General features: G+C 49.9%; 1 protein-coding gene across 1 annotated transcript in view; it reads right to left on the minus strand.

Moving 5' to 3' along the window:
• The window catches only part of LOC120861032 (colorectal mutant cancer protein), a 308,064-nt gene that overhangs the window by 20,856 nt on the left and 267,538 nt on the right, over nucleotides 1-19,670 (minus strand). The window contains exons 13-14 of the mRNA XM_040236721.1: nucleotides 6,055-6,289; nucleotides 3,494-3,700 (exon numbers count right to left, since the gene is read on the minus strand). Of these exons, the coding sequence (XP_040092655.1) occupies nucleotides 3,494-3,700; nucleotides 6,055-6,289 (442 nt within the window). The remainder of the gene's footprint in view (nucleotides 1-3,493; nucleotides 3,701-6,054; nucleotides 6,290-19,670) is intronic.

Consider the following 19,670-nt stretch of genomic DNA (forward strand, 5'->3'; position numbering starts at 1 on the left):
TTGGCATCAGACAGGAACTTTGACGTCACCTAACCCAACTCATCCGAGAAGGCGATGGCATCCCACTCCAGTACTCTTGCCTGGAAAATCCCATGGATCGAAAAGCCTGGTAGGCTACAGTCCATGGGGTTGCAAAGAGTCGGACACGACTGAGTGACCTCACTTTCACTTTTCATTTTCATGCACTGGAGAAGGAAATGGCAACCCACTCCAGTGTTCTTGCCTGGGGAATCCCAGGGACGGCGGAGCCTGGTGGGCTGCCGTCTATGGGGTCGCACAGAGTCGGACACGACTGAGGCGACTTAGCAGCAGCAGCAGCAGCAACCCAACTCCTCCTGTTTTACAGATGAGGACACGTGAGAGCCTTTAGAGAAGGCCTAAACCCAGCATGGAGCACAGTCCATCTATAACACTGTGACTGTGCCCATCTGAGCGGCCCACTGTCTGCATACAGATGGAGGGCAGCTGCTCTGCTGTGGAATAAACAGAGGGGGACAGTGCTCATCTGATAATTTGCTCAGCAGACATTTCCTGAGGATTTACTACAACCCAGGCTCCAGAAGAAAAAGCCTGTGCCCTGTTACTCGAGACAGAATGTAGACAGAAGGCTGCATCTCAGTGGGTGAGCGCTCCAAGGGGTCAGGGGCCCAGGGCTGGAAGTCCAGTTGACAGGAGGCACGAGGGCGCCTCTGCCTGCCCACATAGATGCGCCACAGCCCCCGGGGCTCGGGAGCAGAGCACCGCGTCTGAGCTCTCCTCCGGCCCCCAGCTCTGCTCTCTTTCCTCCACTCCACCTGGCGTCTTGCAGCCCCGAGCTGCCACTGACCAGCTCTGCAATCTCTCCAGCGTCCAACACCCTCTGTGAGCACATCAACTCCCCCGCGGGGCTGACGCGTCTCCTTAAAGACAGGCCAGCTTTGTTTCCCCCGGTGCGGCTCACCGAGCGCGTCTAGTAATCTGCTGCACACAGACAAGAACTGAAAAAACCTAATGTGATTTGGTTAAGATGTGGGACTCAGCCTGTTGGCCAAAGGGAAGTTTTAAACGAAGCACAACACCCAACCACCTCCCTACCTTGAATCAAGAGTAGGTGTTCTAAACTCCAGTCTGGCTGGCCACCTGTTTTTATTAAGGCCCACAGAGTAAAAATTGTGTTTCTATTTTTTAAATCAAGGGAAAGAAAGGACTATTTTATGATATGTAGGAATCATATGAAATTCAAATTTCAGTGTCTATAAATAAAGCATTGTTGGAACCTAGCCACGTGCCTCTGTGTCTGTATTGTCTCTTCCTTCGCAGTAAGGAAGAGACAGTTTTGCAATGGCAGAATTACATAGGTGCAGCAGAATCTGTATGACCCCCAAATCCTAAAATACTGACTATCTGGCTCCAGCCTCTGCTCCAGACTGCTTGCCTCATCTACCAACAGATAAGACCAAATGAATAGCCCAGAAGGGAGATATTATTGATAGAGTAAATGGGTCTAATTTTTGAAAGACAAAATAATCAGCTTACTCTAATTTCATTACCTGAACAACACAGGGTACTTTTATAAAAGCTCTGTACTCTTAATGTAAAAAAATAAAAATAAATCATCTGGTCTTTTACGTCAAAGAGATTTCTGTGTTTTGGAGCCATTCCACAGAATACAGTGCTTCCCCCAGTCAAAATAAATAGGAAGAACCAGGGGAAAATGCTCAGCTTATGGGCCTCTCCTGGCAAGAGCTCAGTAAGTCCACTTCCACCCCACCCTAAGAGTACATACGCAAACACAGGAGCTCTGTCCCAGAGTGACGGCTCACAAACTCAAAGGGCTGTGGATAGATTCTGAAGCCGTTGCCACAGAACGGACAAGCCATGTCTGTGAGCCCCGGATTCTCCCGTGTGAAGAAGCACTGCTGCCCACTCCATGGTCAGAGCCCTCAACCCCGTGGTCAGACCCCTCAGGCACTGGCATGTGGTCTCAGGGTGCACCCCCTGGTGACCTTTCCCAAGCTCAGACTGTGTCACGTCCCTTCCTGCAAAAGCCCCTCTGCGATCCCTCGCCGTGCCCAGGACGGCGCAGCTGGTGGGTCTCTCCAGGCAACACATCAACGCCTCCGCCCCCTGGGCTTGGCCTGTGCTGCTCCATCGGCCCAGGGCAGACTTCCACGTCCTTCCTGGCCTCTTCATTGGGCTTGCACCCACTCTCCACTGGGTCTGTGTTCAGGAAACCTGCCCCTAACCTCCAAATCTGGATCGTGGGTCTGGCCTGTGGCCTCCCCTCGCACTGGGCATCGATCTTTGCACTCTGGATGTTGTGCCCTCTGTTGTGATCATCTGTTTGCCCATTGGTGTCCTGCACTGGAAGCTAAAATCCTGGAACTACCTGCAGCATCTTGCCTGGACCACGTCACATCCATCACAGGAGTGGACGACTGAGAAGCAGCAGGGCCTTGGGAGAGCAGCCCCACTGGGTGCTGTGGCCCCGGCTCCCTTGGCACCCTTGTAGGTGAAGTGGGCAGAGGGCGGCTATGGCCTCTGGAGCAGGCAGCACAGTTCTTAGCTGTTTAGGGGAACCATTCTCTGCCGCGTAGCATCAGCAAGGGGCTTCCTTCTTAAGGACACTCCTCTGGTGGAGACACCCCTACACCTGGGCCATGAGGGGCCACTCACAGAGCAGCAAGTCACTGCATGCCCACAGTCTCGGGCCAGAGATAAATGGGTCAGGAGCAGCTGGCGTTCATCAGAAACAGAAAATCGCATGCACGGAATTCCAGGACCCTGTGGCGAGGGATGTCTTTCTTTAGGGTCTAGACTATTTTTTTTCTCCAATTCAGTATTTGGGATTATTCTGCAATAGAGGATGACAGAATGAGCTTGAATTCTAGAAAAAAAGACTTGAGGGCTAATGAAAGTGTGAGTTTGCAAGATGATGCCGCCGGCAGCCCACACTCTGCACTCTTCGGGGTAACTCAGCGCTCGCCTTCCTCCCCCTCTGCCTCAGGCCACCTCCTGCCTTCCACCTTAAGGAAGCTGAGGAGGAAGCACGTGAGAGGAGGAGGACCAGAGTCAGCCAGACTGGGGTTAAATCCTGGTTCTGCCATTTACCAGCTGTGAGACCGCCCCCGCCCCCATTCTTTTATACCTCATTTTTGCCATGTAAAGGGGATAACTCCTGCTTCCCGGGAGTCATGAGACTCAGGGGAGATGACGTGTGGTGCTCAGTACCACGTGATCAACACTGAGGATCACACGGGCCAGGAGGAGGGGGTGAGGTGAGTACCGGCCTCCTGGACCACTGTTCAGGCCACTCCCCGGATGAGACCATGATCTATGAGATGCTTTACCAGCTACATAAAGTGAGGTGAAAAAATGTGGACTTGGTTTCTTTGCACTCAAAACGGCACTGTCTTTCAGATCTCTAGAATGGCTGCAGTTCCTCTGCACGTGAGGAAGCGGCGGGCAGTGAGCGCAGCTCTGCGGGAGGGGAGGGGGCGCCCGGCCGCCCTACCTTGCCGGCCGCGTCCTTGCCTCCGCTGCTGGTGGGGCTGAGGGAGCGCGCGCGCTGCTCCTTCTGCTCCTCCACCTCAGACTTGAGGTGCTCGATGTGGACCAGGTAGGCCTGCTCCTGGGCTTCTCGCGTGCTCAGCTTCAGCTCCAGGGCCTTCTTCTCCTTCTCCAGGAGGTAGAGCTGGGCCTTCAGCTCGGCCATCTCCTCCTGCAGGGCACAGAGCACATGAGGGCCTGGTGGGGCGACAGCGGGGCCCCCGACCGCCACTCACAGCCTCGCGGGAGACTGGACGGCTGTCTCCACATGCCCGCACCACGCCACGGGCTTGCCACTGTGCACCACAGCGGAGATCAACGGGTAGAAGGGACAGGCCTGCAGGCTCTGGCTCACAATAAGGAGCATCTTTCTAACAACCAGGAGATTCCACCTCCTCTTCTATACTCACCTTGCTGGAGGCCAGTTTTCTGCAGGCAGAGGCTAACCCATATCAAAGAGGTTGAAGCATCTGACTAGGTCCCTTCTAAATTCCGTTTCCTTTCCCATTTTCCATGACACCAATCCATGGATATCATCACTCTCATGGCAGTTGGGTCCTGCAGCCACGCTGGGCAGCTCGGGAGCATCCACAGCAGTGACAGTGGCCCCAGGCCCTATCGACTTCAGGGCCCAAATAAAATCCATGGAAACAGAGCCCTCCTCAGGTGACTATTCTTCAGGTCACTTCCTGAAGGAGCTTGCAAAAGCCAAAGGAGAGTTTGCTGTGAAGAGTAAGAAGTGACCCCAAAATGGGACAGTGCTCTCCGGGACCAGGTAACAGTGAGAAGCACTAGCATTTACTGAGCATGTAACACTGCTTTAAATGGTTCTCCTAAGCAGCTCATTAAGTCCTCTCATCCTGAGGTAGGTACTATGAATATCTCCATTCATGGATGGGACACTGGGGTAAGCAGAGCCTACAATCTCTTCTCAGCCCACATACTGAGTAAATTATGGAGCCTGAGTGTGAACCCACGACATCCAGCTCGGAGGCCAGGTAAGCACCAAGCTACAGTCCCCCTTTCAGGGTGAGCCCATACATGACCCTTGTCCTTTGCGTCTGCTGGAGGGCGAGTCCACCACCCCATGACCACCTGGTCAGTCTCCCCAGCTCTTTCTGTGATCCTACTTAAAAGGATTCTTCATACACGGAGTCACTTCATACACTGAATCCCTTGAGAGGGATTCACCAAGTCACTGACTGACTGTGGTCATCCTGGAAGTGACCCTCCTCTGGGCTAAGAAGCCACAGGCCTGCTGTGCTGTCTTGGGTAAGCCAGACCCAGGTGGGGGGATGGTCTCAGCTCCAATGTGGGGAAACACTGGGAGGGCACCCAGCACGGCTGGTTACACTCAGGGACGGTATTAGCCATGGAGAGGGCAATGTGCCGAGCAACTGCTCAAAAGAAGACGCAAACCTTTCCTGACGATGACATAAAACCAGGATGAAAGGTGTTTCCACACACTGAACCGTCTCATCTTTTGCCACTAGAAACAGGATTCTTAAGGTGCTGGCAACACTGTGTCCTGAGCTAATACGGACAGTCACGCCCAGAACAACACACAGACGCAAGCTTGAGAGAAGGAGAGATGAATGCATGGGTGCCAGAGATGAAGCGGGCATTCTGCCCAAGAGGAAAGATGAGGCAGTCACAGTGCTGGTCCCTGAGGGCTCGGATGGGTAGGGGCCCGAGGACCTGGGCTTTCAGCACCTGCACAAGGGCGGGGTGGACAGCCAGGCCAGAGCGCCCGAAGGGAGCACTACCTCATAGAGGAGACTAGAAGGCTGCCTTCTGGAGGGGCGGCCAGGACACGTGTGTCCTCAGGTTTTGGGTGGGAAAAGAAAAGCCTCCTTTGAGGAATCCGATGACAAACCTGAGGGGTGTATAAATGTACAACAGGAACTCTCAGCCAAGAATAGAACAAAGACCAGTCCTAAATCTCTGAAACCTGCAGGTCCGAACAGGTCTAAGGCCACAAGTATCTACAGGGATATCTCTACCCAGGACGACCAGGACGAGGGCGAACTGGCGCCTGGGGTGTGATGGGGAAGGTGGTTGTTGGCGTCCCACACAGCACCAAACGGACAAGGGGGTCAGGAAACCAGGGCTCCTGTCCAAATGCTGCCCTGGCCTCGCTCTGTTCTCCCCGCCTCACCTTAACATCAGCATCAACCCAGGAAGCACCTGCAAGCATTCTGGAGGCCGATAGGAGGCTGTTTCACCCTGCCGAGACCTCTTCTGGCTTCTCCTGGAGATGAGGTGTCCCATTCTGGCCTGGGACCCCCCGAGGCTTCTCCAGTGCTGAGTGAACCTCTCTAGGAGCACTTCCAGCTCAAGGGACCCTGGACATACTGAAACCATTCCTGTCTACACACGAGGTTCTGGCTGTCCTCCTGTGGAGAGGCAATTGCACATGGATGGCTAACCAGCTCTTGAGAGGCCTTTTTATGTTTCCTCCTGATGACAGCAGAGTGCAGGGGATGAGGGTTGAGAAAAGGCACCCCCCCCCCCCGCCACGGATACCTTCATGGCCATGAGCTCCTGCATCAGCACCGCATTCTCCAGGTCTAGTCGCTGGCTGTCTCCCCGGGGCTTGACGTCGTAGCTGAGCGGGTCGATGTGGATGCTCTCCAGCTCCAGCATGGTCAGCTTGACCGCCGCCCTGTCATTCCTGAGCTGCTGGATGTAGTCCTTCAGCCTTTGCTCATCTTCTTTAGTGAACTCCGTGTCACAGCTGCTGGCTGTGGAGCTGGTCGTGCTGAGAAGACAAAACAAACCACCTCACTGCATCTCTAGTAACTGCTAACAGATCTCTTCCTCCTCATTCTTCTCCAGTACTTTGGCCACCTCATGCGAAGAGTTGACTCACTGGAAAAGACTCTGATGTTGGGAGGGATTGGGGGCAGGAGAAGGGGACGACAGAGGATGAGATGGCTGGATGGCATCACCGACTTGATGGACATGAGTTTGAGTGAACTCCGGGAGTTGGTAAGGGACAGGGAGGCCTGGCTTGCTGCAGTTCATGGGGTTGCAAAGAGTTGGACACGACTGAGCAACTGAACTGAACTGAACTGAACTTCTCCATACCTTCCTCTCCCAATAGCACCCAGCTGGTAATGCCAAAACATCAACAACAAAAAGCATTCTTCCTAGCACTGGACATCAATACCACCTTTTGGGAAAGAGACGATGTAAAGAATATCAGAAATGTCTACACCCTTTAAGACAATATGTGGACTTTAGAAATGAATTCTAAGGAAATAATTCCACAGAAGCAAAAAGATACACACATACAAAGATGTTTCATGGAATATAAGGTTTAGTGAGTTATAGTATATATCAAAAAGAATAAAATTACATAGACATTATGGAAATAATTATGACAATGGTGGAGAGAGTTTAAGGAAATAGGATGAAAAATATGTCACACAAATAGTTGTACACACTGCTATATTAAAAATGGATAACCAACAAGGACCTACTGTATAGCACAGGGAACTCTGCCCAGTGTTATGTGGCAGCCTGGATGGGACTGGAGTTTGGGAGAGAACAGGTACACATATATGTATGACTGAGTCCTTTCATTGTTCACCTGAAACTGTTATAGTATTATTAATCAGCTATACCCAATAAAAAATAAAAAGTTTAAATTAAAAATGAAACAAAATAGGTGTGCTTATGGACAAGACTTAACAAAAGGGATACGTTAAAGGAACAGAGCAAGGTGAAGAACTAAGTATCTGTAGTATGACCTGCAGACTGTGTGTGTGCGTGCACACACACTGTGCAGACACACACCCCAGACCGCTGACAGCCGCCCCGGGCGGTGGGAGCCAGAAAGAAGGGCAGTGAGGGCACCCTCTGTGGGTCGTATTGCCACAGCTTGGAAAGCAGGGTGCCCCCAGGCCTCCCCGGCTGTTCCTCCCCCATCATGGATGAATATAAGTCCTTCACAGGGACACACGCGGTCCGAGGGGCCCTCGGCCACCCACCCTGTGGGAATGCTAAGGGGGCTGGCAGTTCTAAGGAGCACCTGGGCCTGAACCCCGGGAACGTGACAGGCCACGCATGTTTCTGTGGGTTCCGGAGTCCCCCGGCAGGGTGAGCACCACAGGAAACCTGCAGCCTGGCTCTCAAGACCTACAGCGGTTTCTCTGGACACCCCTGCACTTTTCATAGCCCGCATGGAACTGGCTTTGGAAAGATGGCAGATAAACAAGCAAGGGGCCTATTTAGCTGTCATCAAACAGGCCAGCCTGGCATCACCATCTCTGTCGTTACAGACCTGGAAGTGGAGGTTCTGAGACATTTCGTGACTGGAACCCGGTGCAGCTGGGCCTGGGCTGACGTTGCCTCTCCCCAAGATTTCCATTGTGAGGTGCTGAGCCAGGAGCAGGGACTGGTATCCACAGGCTGTTCCACTGCCCCGAGCCCAGGCCTGCCCTCCTCACCTCACAGCAACAGGGTAACAGGCCCCCAGCCAGCAGACGAAACCTCCTCACAGCCTCGATGTGACAGGAACGTCCCATTCTGGTCTGTGACACGTTATCAAGAAGGTGAGGCTTCCAGGGAGGGAAGGGTGGAAGGGATGGTATCCACACACACGAGGAAGAGGACTCCCTAGGGCTCTGGTGGTCTTTAAGTCAGAGAACTCGGGCCAGCATAAAAGCTCCCGATTACCACAGACTCTCTGAGGCCCCCTACCCGCCTTGACTCCATCAGGACGGAGCGAGATCAGTCTGACCAACACACACCACCTCTTTAGAGGTGGTGGTGGTTACTTACACGTGTCCAGTGGAGGTGAGCAGGGAGAGCTGGTCAGAGAGTGTGGGGCCAAATGCCAGGTCTCATAGGGCCCCATAGGGTTGTGTTTTCTCTCTAGAATTAGATGTAGAAGCCCCTGGAGGGTCTGTACTAGAGGAGTGACAGGATTCACCTTACATTTTAACAGGCTCCCTCTGCTGTACTGAGGAGGGATGCAGGGAGGCAAGGTCAGAGACAGGGAACCCTTTTGGGGGCTATTGTAACAAGCTCTGGAGAGAAGGTGGAAGCTGAGAAGACAGGAAGGAGGTTAAAAACTATTCATCCATCAGTGCTGTGTTCTCAAGCTGTATTTTAAAAAGGATGAGCAGCAATGCCCTCCAGCTGGAACGCTTCAGGTGTGACGTCATAAACAAAGCAGCGCACGGGAGCATGAACGAGCAACCGGTGTTGCCAGCAGAGGGCGCGGGGAGCCGGCGGGGCGTCTGGGGGTGACAGCTGCCCAAGAGTGGCTCGTCCTGCGGAGAGACAGGGTCCTCCCTCAGCACCTCAGCCTTCTTCAGCAAAGCTCGGTGACAGGCATGCCTCACACAGAAGCACCCTCCTGGGTGGTTTGTCAACACAGTGTGGAGGGATAGATGCCTAAGGCCTACGGTTCCACGTGTGAGCAAAATTAGAGTGCACTGAAGCGGTGGCAGTGTTCACAGCGCATTCCACGTGACTGAGTGAGGAGATGCCCTCCCAGACACGGCATGTTTAGACAGCACGGTGCTGGGAAATAGCAACACTTTTTTTCCAGTGAGTGGGGAGAAGGCTTCAGGCAGGAAAATCCTCTCCCATGAAGCTGAGACTCACCACCAGAAGTTCACTTTACAGCTTCTTTTCATGAAAAGTCACTTTGGAAAATTTTAAATATACAGAAAACCCAGAGATAATCTAATACCTGGGTGGCCTTTTTTCATGTTTTCTTTGAAATGCTGTTTTAGAAATGGAACACACTTGGGCTTCCCTGGTGGTACAGCAGGTGGGAGTCTTCCTGGCAATGCAGGGGACACAGGTTCCAGTCCTGGTCTGGGGCCACTGCACAGGCCGCAGAGCAACTAAGCCCCCCTGCCGCAACTCCTGGGCCCACGGGCTGCAACTGCTGAAGGCCATGAACCCAGAGCCTGGGCTCCGTAACGAGAGACGCCACCGCAAGGAGAAGCCCGCGTTCTGCAACTAGAGAGCAGGCCCCTCTCTCCACAACTAGCGAATGCCCACTCACAGCAGTGGAGAAGCAGGGCAACCAAGTACAATAAATACAGAATTTAAAAAAAAGACATAGAACACACTTGAGTTACCCTTTGATTCCCGTCACTTAAAAAAGATATTTCCTACAAATCGAAGGTAACTTACACCGGTCAGCATGGCCCTCATCAAAAAGTTTACAAATAGTAAATGCTGGTGAGTGTGTGGAGAAACGGGAACTCTCCTGCTTAACTGGTGGGACTGCAAGTTGGTGCAGCCACAGTGGCAAACAGTTTGGGGCCTCCTCAGAAACCTAAAAGTAGAATTATCATATGATTCAGAATCCTATTCTTGGGCAGGTATCTGAACAAAACTATAATCCACAAAGATACAGGCACCCCTACATTCACAGCAGTACTGTTTACAATGGCCAAGAGATGAAAGCAACAGATGAATGGATACAGAAGATATGTGTGTGTGTGTATAAATGGAATATTCGCCATAAAAAATACAAAATAATGCCATTGGCAGCAATGTGGCTGCAACTAGAGATTATCATACTAAGGGAAGCAAGTCAGAAATGCCATATCACTTATATGTGGCATCTAAAATGGGACACCAATGAACCCATCTATGAAATAGATAGGTTTCCATGGGGTCACAGAGTCAGACACAACTGAGTGACTGAAGTGAACAGATGAAACAGAAACAGGGACACAGAGAATGGACTGGAGGTTGCCAAGGAGGAGGGCTGGGAGAGGGAAGCATTGAGAGGTTGGTGTATGCAGAACGGATAAACTGACATATAGATATGATTTATAGATATTATACATAATATATACAGATCTGTAAAACTGGTGTATATAGGATGGATAAACAGCAAGGTGCTACTATATAGCCCAGGGAACTATATTCAATATCCTGTGATAAACAATAGTGGAAAACAATGTATATATATGTATAACTGAGGCACTCTGCTGTACAGCAGTAGTTAACACAACATTATAAATCAAATATACCTCAGTAAAAAAAAAAAAAAAAAACTACTTCAAAACTCAAAGGACAGTAGAACCTAGAGTTAGTTCTCCAAATATTCTGCAGGCCCTGAAAGGTGAATATGTTGGCATATTTTCTGTTTAGCAGGACTGGTGCTCCCCAGTGGCTTTCGAAGACACTCGAAGTGGTGAGGCTGGGGATGACAGTATCACCTGGGAACTTGTTAGGAATGCATGTTCCCAGACTCCACAACCCAGACTCAGAGAGTCGGGAATGCTGGAGGAGGGCAGCCATCGATTTTAAAATGTACCATCCAGCTGATTCTGAGGCTCAGGCAGGTTTGAGAACAACTGGTTGACCCCACAGGATAAGTGGGCATTTGCAAAGTAGCCTGTAAGGTAATGGGACCCCATCCCAAATTCTCTCGGGAGTGGCCACTACATTCCTGGGCTGATCTGGTGGGTACCAGTAAGTGCGAGCCGGTCTCTGACATCAGGCAGACCCGAGTAAATGATCTTCCTCTACCCATGCCTAGCTTTATGGTCCAGAGTAAATCACCCAAGCTTTCCAGTTGTGGTAAAGTGGGGTCCTGAAGCTGGCAGGCCACACACCATGCTTGCTTTGGGGGAGGCAGAGGGGGAGGGAAGCTGGGCCAGTGGCCTCTCCATACCCAACACCAGACCCAGGACCTCCCTCTTGGGATGGCAGCCACCCAGCAGATCCTGCAGAAAACTGCCTGTCTGAGACACAGCACAACAGCCAGTGCTGAATGGACCTGAACACCCCCAAGAACTGCCTGGGAGACCCTGACCTGGGTGGGTAGAGGCTGCCCGGCTTTGGGGTGTCCTGGAACCCTCTGGGACCGGGGCTTGATCCCGAGTCTGGCAGGGAAGGCTTCTGTCTCACCCTCTCTACTGTGGTAGAATTTTAAGAGAGAAAGAAGCAGAAAAGAAGGGCAAAAGGTCTCCCCCCCCCCGCCAATCTCCACCCCCTGGAAAGCTCAGGGCTGTAATGCTTTTCCAGGGGAGAGTTTAATTCCAGATAAGCGCCCAGCCCGGCAGCCCCTCGGGGCAGCTTCCGTCTCCTTCCAGAACACCCCAGCGGGCAACGGATCAGGCGAGGCTCATTACAGTTCTGCTCTGTGCTCCCACGGTCCTACCCGGAATATGGCTCTGACAGCACTGGGTGGAGGGGAGGCCATGGCCCTTTCTCAGCCTCCTCTAGACAAAGGCGCGGTCTCCAGAGAGCTGGCTGCCGCTGCCGGGCGGGGGACAAGTCAGCCATTAACCCTCAGGCTGGGGATGCAGGAGGATCGCAGGATGAGCACACTTGTCAAGGGCTCCTCCTCTCCAGGGTGAGGCGGATGGTGGGAGAGGGGCAGATGAAAGAAAGCCCGGTGTTTTGCTCTGGTTTCTCGAGGAGCCAGGCCAGGTTGCGTGAGTTTCTCCTTTCCTGATGCTCTGCTTGAGCCCCCTCGGCTGGCTCGGTTCAGAGTCCATTAGTGGCCTGTGGGACGTCCGCTCACTGCACACGTGAGGGCCTCCGGCGAGGGGAGCGCTTGCTGGCCGGCCTGGGGCCCCCACCCGCTGCCTGCCTGATCGTGGTGGGACTGGATGTAACAGTGGAGTTCAGATGGCCTCTCTTCTGTCCCTCTCCACTGTGTCTGATTCTTGTCCTCAAGACAACTTCCCCTCTTGCTTTATAGGGAAAAAAATCCCATCTTTTTTTTTTTCAGCTTCCTCATCTTGTCTTGGCAGAAAAGAACATTTCTTTTGCCTTGAAAACCAGAGATGGATCCTTCCTAAAGTTTTTCTCAATGTCTTACACGGCTCCCAGTTACAACCTCACTTACACCAAGTGCCACCGGGGGGCCTTCTAGTTGCTGAGCATTTAAAATTTATTTGAAGGGTGGCAGGCGTCAGGCCAGGTGACATTGGGCCCCACTTCCCTGAGCAGAAACTTGAGCCTGTCAACTGCCTGAACCTTTCAGTGTTGTGCTGGGTATCCACCCATGCCCCACCACGTTTCTGACAATGCTTTGTCACAAAGGAGTAAAAATACTCAACACAGTCCAAACCTCCTAGGTCTGGATGCTCTCATATGATTATAAGAATTCTTTAGGAGAAGTGGTTCAGGCAGGAAAAATTATCCAAAAAAAAAAAATATATATATATATAGCTGATGCTCAAGCACCAAGTTTAAACTGTGCGGATCACTTATACCTGGATCTTTTAAAAATAAATAAAGTTCTATAGGACTTTCCTGGCACAGTGGATAAGAATCCACCTGCCAGTGTAGGAGTCACAGGTTTGATCCCTGGTCCAGGAAAATCTCACATGCCATGAAGCAACTAACTCTGCATGCCCCAAGTACAGAGCCTATGCCCCAGAGCTTGTGAGATGCAGCTCCTGAAGCCACACACATAGAGCCCGTGCTCCACAACAAGAGAGGCCACTGCGATGAGAAGCCCACGCAAGGCAAGGAAAAGTAGCTCCCGACTGCTGCAACCGGAGAAAGCCCGAGCAAAGCAACAAAGACTCAGCGCATCTGAGAATTTAAAAAACATATGTATATAGTATTACATTTATGATGGAGGTTGGGGTAATCTGTGGTGAGTCCTGGAACAGATCCTCTGAGATTATACTGGTAGGTAAAATCTGCCACCAGATAATTACAGTCCTCAAACACTTTCTGCTTTCAGAAACTTAGCTGACAGTGGAAGGCAAAATGAGAGACACAGTTAGGAGACAGATGATATTTCTGCTACTACTTATAAGGTGCTGTTATGATGATGTTGGAAACCAGGCATCTCTAAAACAAATATTAACCTGCTCCTGATTTGGTTGCTGATAACATACTGAGAGAAACACCATATAGATCTGATACTTCTACTGCTGCTAATAATTTCTCTGACATTAAAAAAATTAAACACTTTACAGTCAGCACTCCCTATATACGAATTCTGCATCTGCAGATTTAGCCAACCTCAGGTGGAAAATTTTTGAGGGGAAAAAAAAAAAAATCCAGGAAGTTCCAAAGAGCAAAACTTCAATTTGCCATGTGCTGGCACCTATTTACATAGCATTTACATTTTATTTACAGTTATCTACATAGCTTTTACATTATATTTGGTATTATATAAGTAACTTAGACATGATTTAAAATATATGAGAGGATGTGTGTAGGTTCTAATGCAAATACTACAATGTTTTACACAAGGGACTTGAGCATCTTTGAACTTTGGTATCCACAGAGGTCATGAGAAACGCTGGACTGGAAGAAACACAAGCTGGAATCAAGATTGCCGGGAGAAATATCAATAACCTCAGATATGCAGATGACACTACCCTTATGGCAGAAAGTGAAGAGGAACTAAAAAGCCTCTTGATGAAAGTGAAAGAGGAGAGTGAAAAAGTTGGCTTAAAGCTCAACATTCAGAAAACGAAGATCATGGCATCCGGTCCCATCACTTCATGGGAAATAGATGGGGAAACAGTGGAAACAGTGTCAGACTTTATTTTTTGGGGCTCCAAAATCACTGCAGATGGTGATTGCAGCCATGAAATTAAAAGACGCTTATTCCTTGGAAGAAAAGTTATGACCAACCTAGATAGTATATTCAAAAGCAGAGACATTACTTTGCCGACTAAGGTCCATCTAGTCAAGGCTATGGTTTTTCCTGTGGTCATGTATGGATGTGAGAGTTGGACTGTGAAGAAGGCTGAGGGCCGAAGAATTGATGCTTTTGAACTGTGGTGTTGGAGAAGACTCTTGAGAGTCCCTTGGACTGCAAGGAGATCCAACCAGTTCATTCTAAAGGAGATCAACCCTGGGATTTCTTTGGAAGGAATGATGCTAAAGCTGAAGCTCCAGTACTTTGGCCACCTCATGCGAAGAGCTGACTCATTGGAAAAGACTCTGATTCTGGGAGGGATTGGGGGCAGGAGGAGAAGGGGACAACCCAGGATGAGATGGCTGGATGGCGTCACGGACTCAATGGACGTGAATCTGAGTGATCTCCGGGAGATGGTGATGAACAGGGAGGCCTGGCGTGCTGCGATTCATGGGGTTGCAGAGTTGGAGACAACTGAGCTACTGAACTGAACTGAGGTCCAGAACCAATCCCTCCAGGATACCGAGGGATGACTGTAAATGATTTCCAACATCACTAATAATTAAGAGGTACAAAGTAAAACATTAAGGGTATTTTTTTTTTTTTTTTTTGCTTAGAGATTGACCAAATTTTAAAAATGTATATTATCCAGTTTCAGCAAAGGAGGCAGAGGTGCTCACACAGTTGCTGAATCATGTACAGGGGGGTGGGTGGCACAAGTTGACATTTGAAATAATAGTCATTTTTGAGCCAGCACCTTCTACTTCTCAGACTTAATCCCATAGAAATTGCATCAAGGGCACAGAGACAAGGACAAGGGTGGAGTCTGCAACAGTATTGTAATAGTAAAAACATGCAATAAGTGAAAGTCATTCAGTCGTGTCTGTCTCTTTGCAACCCCATTCTGCAGCCTGCCAGGCTCCTCTGTCCATGGAATTCTCCAGGTAGGAGCACTGGAGTGGGTAGCCTATACCTTCTCCTGGGGATCTTCCCAACCCAGGGATCAAACCCAGGTCTCATGCATTGCAGGCAGATTCTTTACCAGCTGAGCCACCAGGGAAGCTCAAGAATACTGGAGTGGGTAGCCTATCCCTTCTCCAGCAGATCTTCCTGACCCAGGAACTGAACTGGGGTCTCCTGCACTGCAGGCAGATTCTTTACCAGCTGAGCTACCAGGGAAGCTACTACTGAGAAGAATGACACACACACAGATGCCTAAACATATAACGACACTAAGCGGGAAGAGAAGGGAGAGGCAAGATTCAAGAGTCCGATTAACAGGATCCTTTTCGGGGTAAAATGGGCTGGAGTCACATTTTTAAAGATGCCATGTGTTGGTCTGTTGATGACACAACCCTGCCCCTTCTTCTGGGACCCTCCCCTCCTCTCTGCCCCCGAGGCTCCTGTGGAAACTGCCATGACCACAGATAACTGGGGAGATACTTGAGCCCAGCTGGGCAAGATGTTCCTTCCGAGGATTTTCTTACTTGACAAGAGTGAAACCAGTCAGCCCAGTGTACTGATGGGGGTGGCGTGCGGGTTTTCTGTTGTCTGGGGAGTGACCTGCAGCAGGGAGGTGTGGGGGCCACAGGGGCCAGGTGAAGTCTGGTTCTCCTGCTCATCAGAGCCTTCTGCCCTCAGCCTGGGTCCACGGCTCCCGTGTGGGAGGCCCGATATCCACCCCCAGCTTTGAGTATGCGTCTGCCACTGGCAACCGAGGGGCTAGCAGGTAATTAAAAATGGGCGGCTGAATCTGTGAAGACACTCTCCAGACTGGGCGCCACATTGTTTTCAGTGAGGGTCCTCACATGGGGAATTTTATGTAATGCTTGGATTTCAACTGTTAAGCTTACTTTTAATACAATGAGCATATCATTTTTTGGGAATCAGCAAGTCTTAAGAAAAGTGAAAGCATTTCAACTCTCTATCTAGTTTCCATAGGAGCTAAATGATAAGTGACAGGACATTTCTGCAGGAGGCCTACCTGCCATGCTATCATCATGTGGAGAACTGTGTCTGAGCTGGACTTTAGAACTGATGAGCACTCCTAAGCCTAAGTCCCAAGGACTCCGGATAGACTCTCCTGGTACTTGGGTGGGGAAAGCACCTCTTTTTTTCAGAGGAAAGTAGACATGCCTACTCTGACAGTCAGATCGAGTCTGACTCTCATTCCTGGAAGGTAGCTGACTTGCAGGGGGTACACAGGCTTATCCTAACTGGACAGCTGCTTCAAGTCCATTCACCCTTTCAGTGGACACAATTCCACTGTTCTCAGTCTTTCTTTCTGTTCCAGGGAAACTTCATCTTAGGTCTTGGAAGGTGAGGGCTGGGCACCTCTGTTCCTCTCTCTCCATTTGAACCGAGGCCTCAGTGTGAGAGGTCAGCCAGGTGGAATCCCAGTTCCCTGGGTGTTTCCCGAGCTAAATGCAAGGCTGCAATCACAGCCTCACAGGATTGGCACCTGCTGGCAGGACAGAAGGGACCCCAGCCTCCAAAAGGGCAGGCTTGCTGTGGCTGACGCTGTCTTAGCCCTTTGTCCTAATGTAGATTTAGATCAATGATCGTGCTTCTAACCAATGAGCTGAAAGTGTAATGCTTGACAAAAAGAGTGGGTCTGACTAAGAATTCCCATTCTCACTTCTCAGCAGTTTAGTCCACTTGCCTCACTGCTGTGATACATTGATAAAGCTATCCAGGCAACCCACATTACCTAGTTACTCTGTCTATTAAGACAATTCTATTTTCTAATGAGGCTGCAGCTGTGGTTTTGCAAGAAAAAAAAAAAGTTTCAAAACTGCGAGAGCAGCATCTCTGGGCTCCTGACTACAGAGTCAGCTGTTGGGCTGGTTACCATGTTCATTCTCCCCCCTGGGAACCACCCCTCCGCTGCTCAGTTCCAAAACCACGACGTTTCAGTTATCGGGAGCTGCCGTGTAATACCAGTCTGAAGCCTGGCACTCAGCATTCCTTTCCCGAGACCTGGGGGAGCAGTTGGCTGGCACTCTGATTAGAAGTCTCCCTGCCAGCTGGCTACAGTGGGAGGGGAGGGGACTGGTGGAGCCACAAAGAGCTCCACCTCGGAGGCCTCCGGTCTGTCTTTTGTCTATAATCTTGACAAGCTGGGAAGGCTGAGTGGAACGCCAAGATTTACAAACAGAATCACTTATAATTATGAAAGCGTCTGGTGGTTTGGGACTTTCTTCTTTTTGCGGGGGACTTTTTTTCTGAGCCACACTGAACATGATCAGCAGCCTGGTTATGTCAGGTCCCAAGAATGTGTCGCCACATGAATGCCTGGCCTATGGCTCCTCTGTACCCTCTGAGCAGCTCTGATTTGGGTGGGAATGTGAAAGGGAATTTTTAGGGAGAATTGAGTGAAATCTGACCACTGTAAGCCCTCTGTACTTTGATGGGAAGATCTGTTTAAGACTGAATTTAGTTCATAGGGTCAATCTTTAATAAGGTCATCTTTGCAAATAGAAACTATGTTCTGAGTAATCTCAAGCTACAGAAATACATAACCTCAAATTAAGCTTCTCAGGTCAGGAAGCCACAGTTAGAACTGGACATGGAACAACAGACTGGTTCCAAATAGGAAAAGGAGCACGTCAAGGCTGTATATTGTCACCCTGCTTATTTAACTTCTATGCATAGTACATCATGAGAAACGCTGGGCTGGAAGAAGCACAAGCTGGAATCAAGATTGCTGGGAGAAATATCAATAACCTCAGATATGGAGAAGGCAATGGCACCCCACTCCAATACTGTTGCCTGGAAAATCCCATGGACGGAGGAGCCTGGTGGGCTGCAGTCCATGGGGTCGCTAAGAGTCAGACATGACTGAGGGACTTCACTTTCACTTTTCACTTTCATGCATTGGAGAAGGAAATGGCAACCCACTCCAGTGTTCTTGCCTGGAGAATCCCAGGGATGGGGGAGCCTGGTGGGCTGCCATCTACGGGGTTGCACAGAGTTGGACACGACTGAAGCAACTTAGCAGCAGCAGCAGCAGATATGCAGATGACACCACCCTTATGGCAGAAAGTGAAGAAGAACTAAAAAGCCTGTTGATGAAAGTGAAAGAGGAGAGCGAAAAAGTTGGCTTAAAGCTCAACATTCAGAAAACGAAGAACATGGCATCTGGTCCCATCACTTAATGGCAAATAGATGGGGAAACAGTGGAAACAGTTTCAGACTTTATTTTGGGGGGCTCCAAAATCACTGCAGATGGTGTTTGCAGCCATGAAATTAAAAGACGCTTACTCCTTGGAAGAAAAGTTATGACCAACCTAGACAGCATGTTAAAAAGCTGAGACATCACTTTGCCCACAAAGTTCCTTCTAGTCAAGGCTATGGTTTTTCTAGTAGTCATGTATGGATGTGGGAGTTGGACTATAAAGAACGCCGAGCGCCAAAGAATTGATGCTTTTGAACTGTGGTGTTGGAGAAGACTCTTGAGAGTTCCTTGGACTGCAAGGAGATCCAACTGGTCCATTCTAAAGGAGATCAGATCTGGGTGTTCTTTGGAAGGAATGATGCTAAAGCTGAAACTCCACTACTTTGGCCACGTCATGCGAAGAGTTGGCTCATTGGAAAAAACTCTGATGCTGGGACGGATTGGGGGCAGGAGGAGAAGGGGACGACAGAGGATGAGATGGCTGGATGGCATCACTGACTTGATGGACGTGAGTTTGAGTGAACTCTGGGAGTTGGTGATGGACAGGGAGGCCTGGCATGCTGCAGTTCACGGGGTTACAAAGAGTTGGACACGACTGAGTGATTAAAATATTTCTAAGCAATATTCACCATTACAGTTTCCACTGAAGGGCTGGAGAGAGAATGTTCCCGCTCCTGCCTGGCTCTACATTTGAGTCTGACTTAGATTAAAGCAACATAATTATTTTGCAGGTGGGGAGGTGTAAGCTAAAAACCTGTAAGAAACCCTTTATAAGCTCCTGAAACAGCACACAATTCCTGTCAACCCAACTCTTGTGCTCACTAATTCAACAGGACAGAATTTACTGACAATGTGAGAACTGCATTTCTATTCTAAATGAATGTGGAAATTACAGATTATCCACATCTGGAAAAGTCAATAAGAAGAGCATCTGCTTTATGAGTTTAAACAAAATAATCTGGTTTTAAGAAAATAAATAAATGATTATCTGTGCTTTGCTTCCTTGAATAAGACAACTGTTGCTGGAGTCAAAAGGAAATAACTCTCTCGTGTCTGTGGGCACCTGGCCAAGTGTGTTACTGGGGATGTCGCCTTTCCTGAGGCACCAGGTCCAGAACAGGTAAGTCAGCACTTGGGCAGATGGCTGGGATCCTGCCAGCAGGAGAGACAGCTGGGGTCATTATGTTCCCTTCAGGTACTGAACAAAACATCAGTATTTCTCCTTTTGCCCTTGAGACTGAATACACCCTTACATGGTTTTGGTTGCTTGACCTGTAAGCAAACAGCATTTTTTAAGTCATAAGCTCCAACCTGGCCTAGTGAAAAGAATACATTTGGTGGCGCAGTCTGGGCTTGGGTCCGAAC

This window comes from Oryx dammah, unplaced genomic scaffold, assembly GCF_014754425.2.
Source record: "Oryx dammah isolate SB20612 unplaced genomic scaffold, SCBI_Odam_1.1 HiC_scaffold_11211, whole genome shotgun sequence".
Classification (NCBI taxonomy): Eukaryota; Metazoa; Chordata; class Mammalia; order Artiodactyla; family Bovidae; genus Oryx; species Oryx dammah.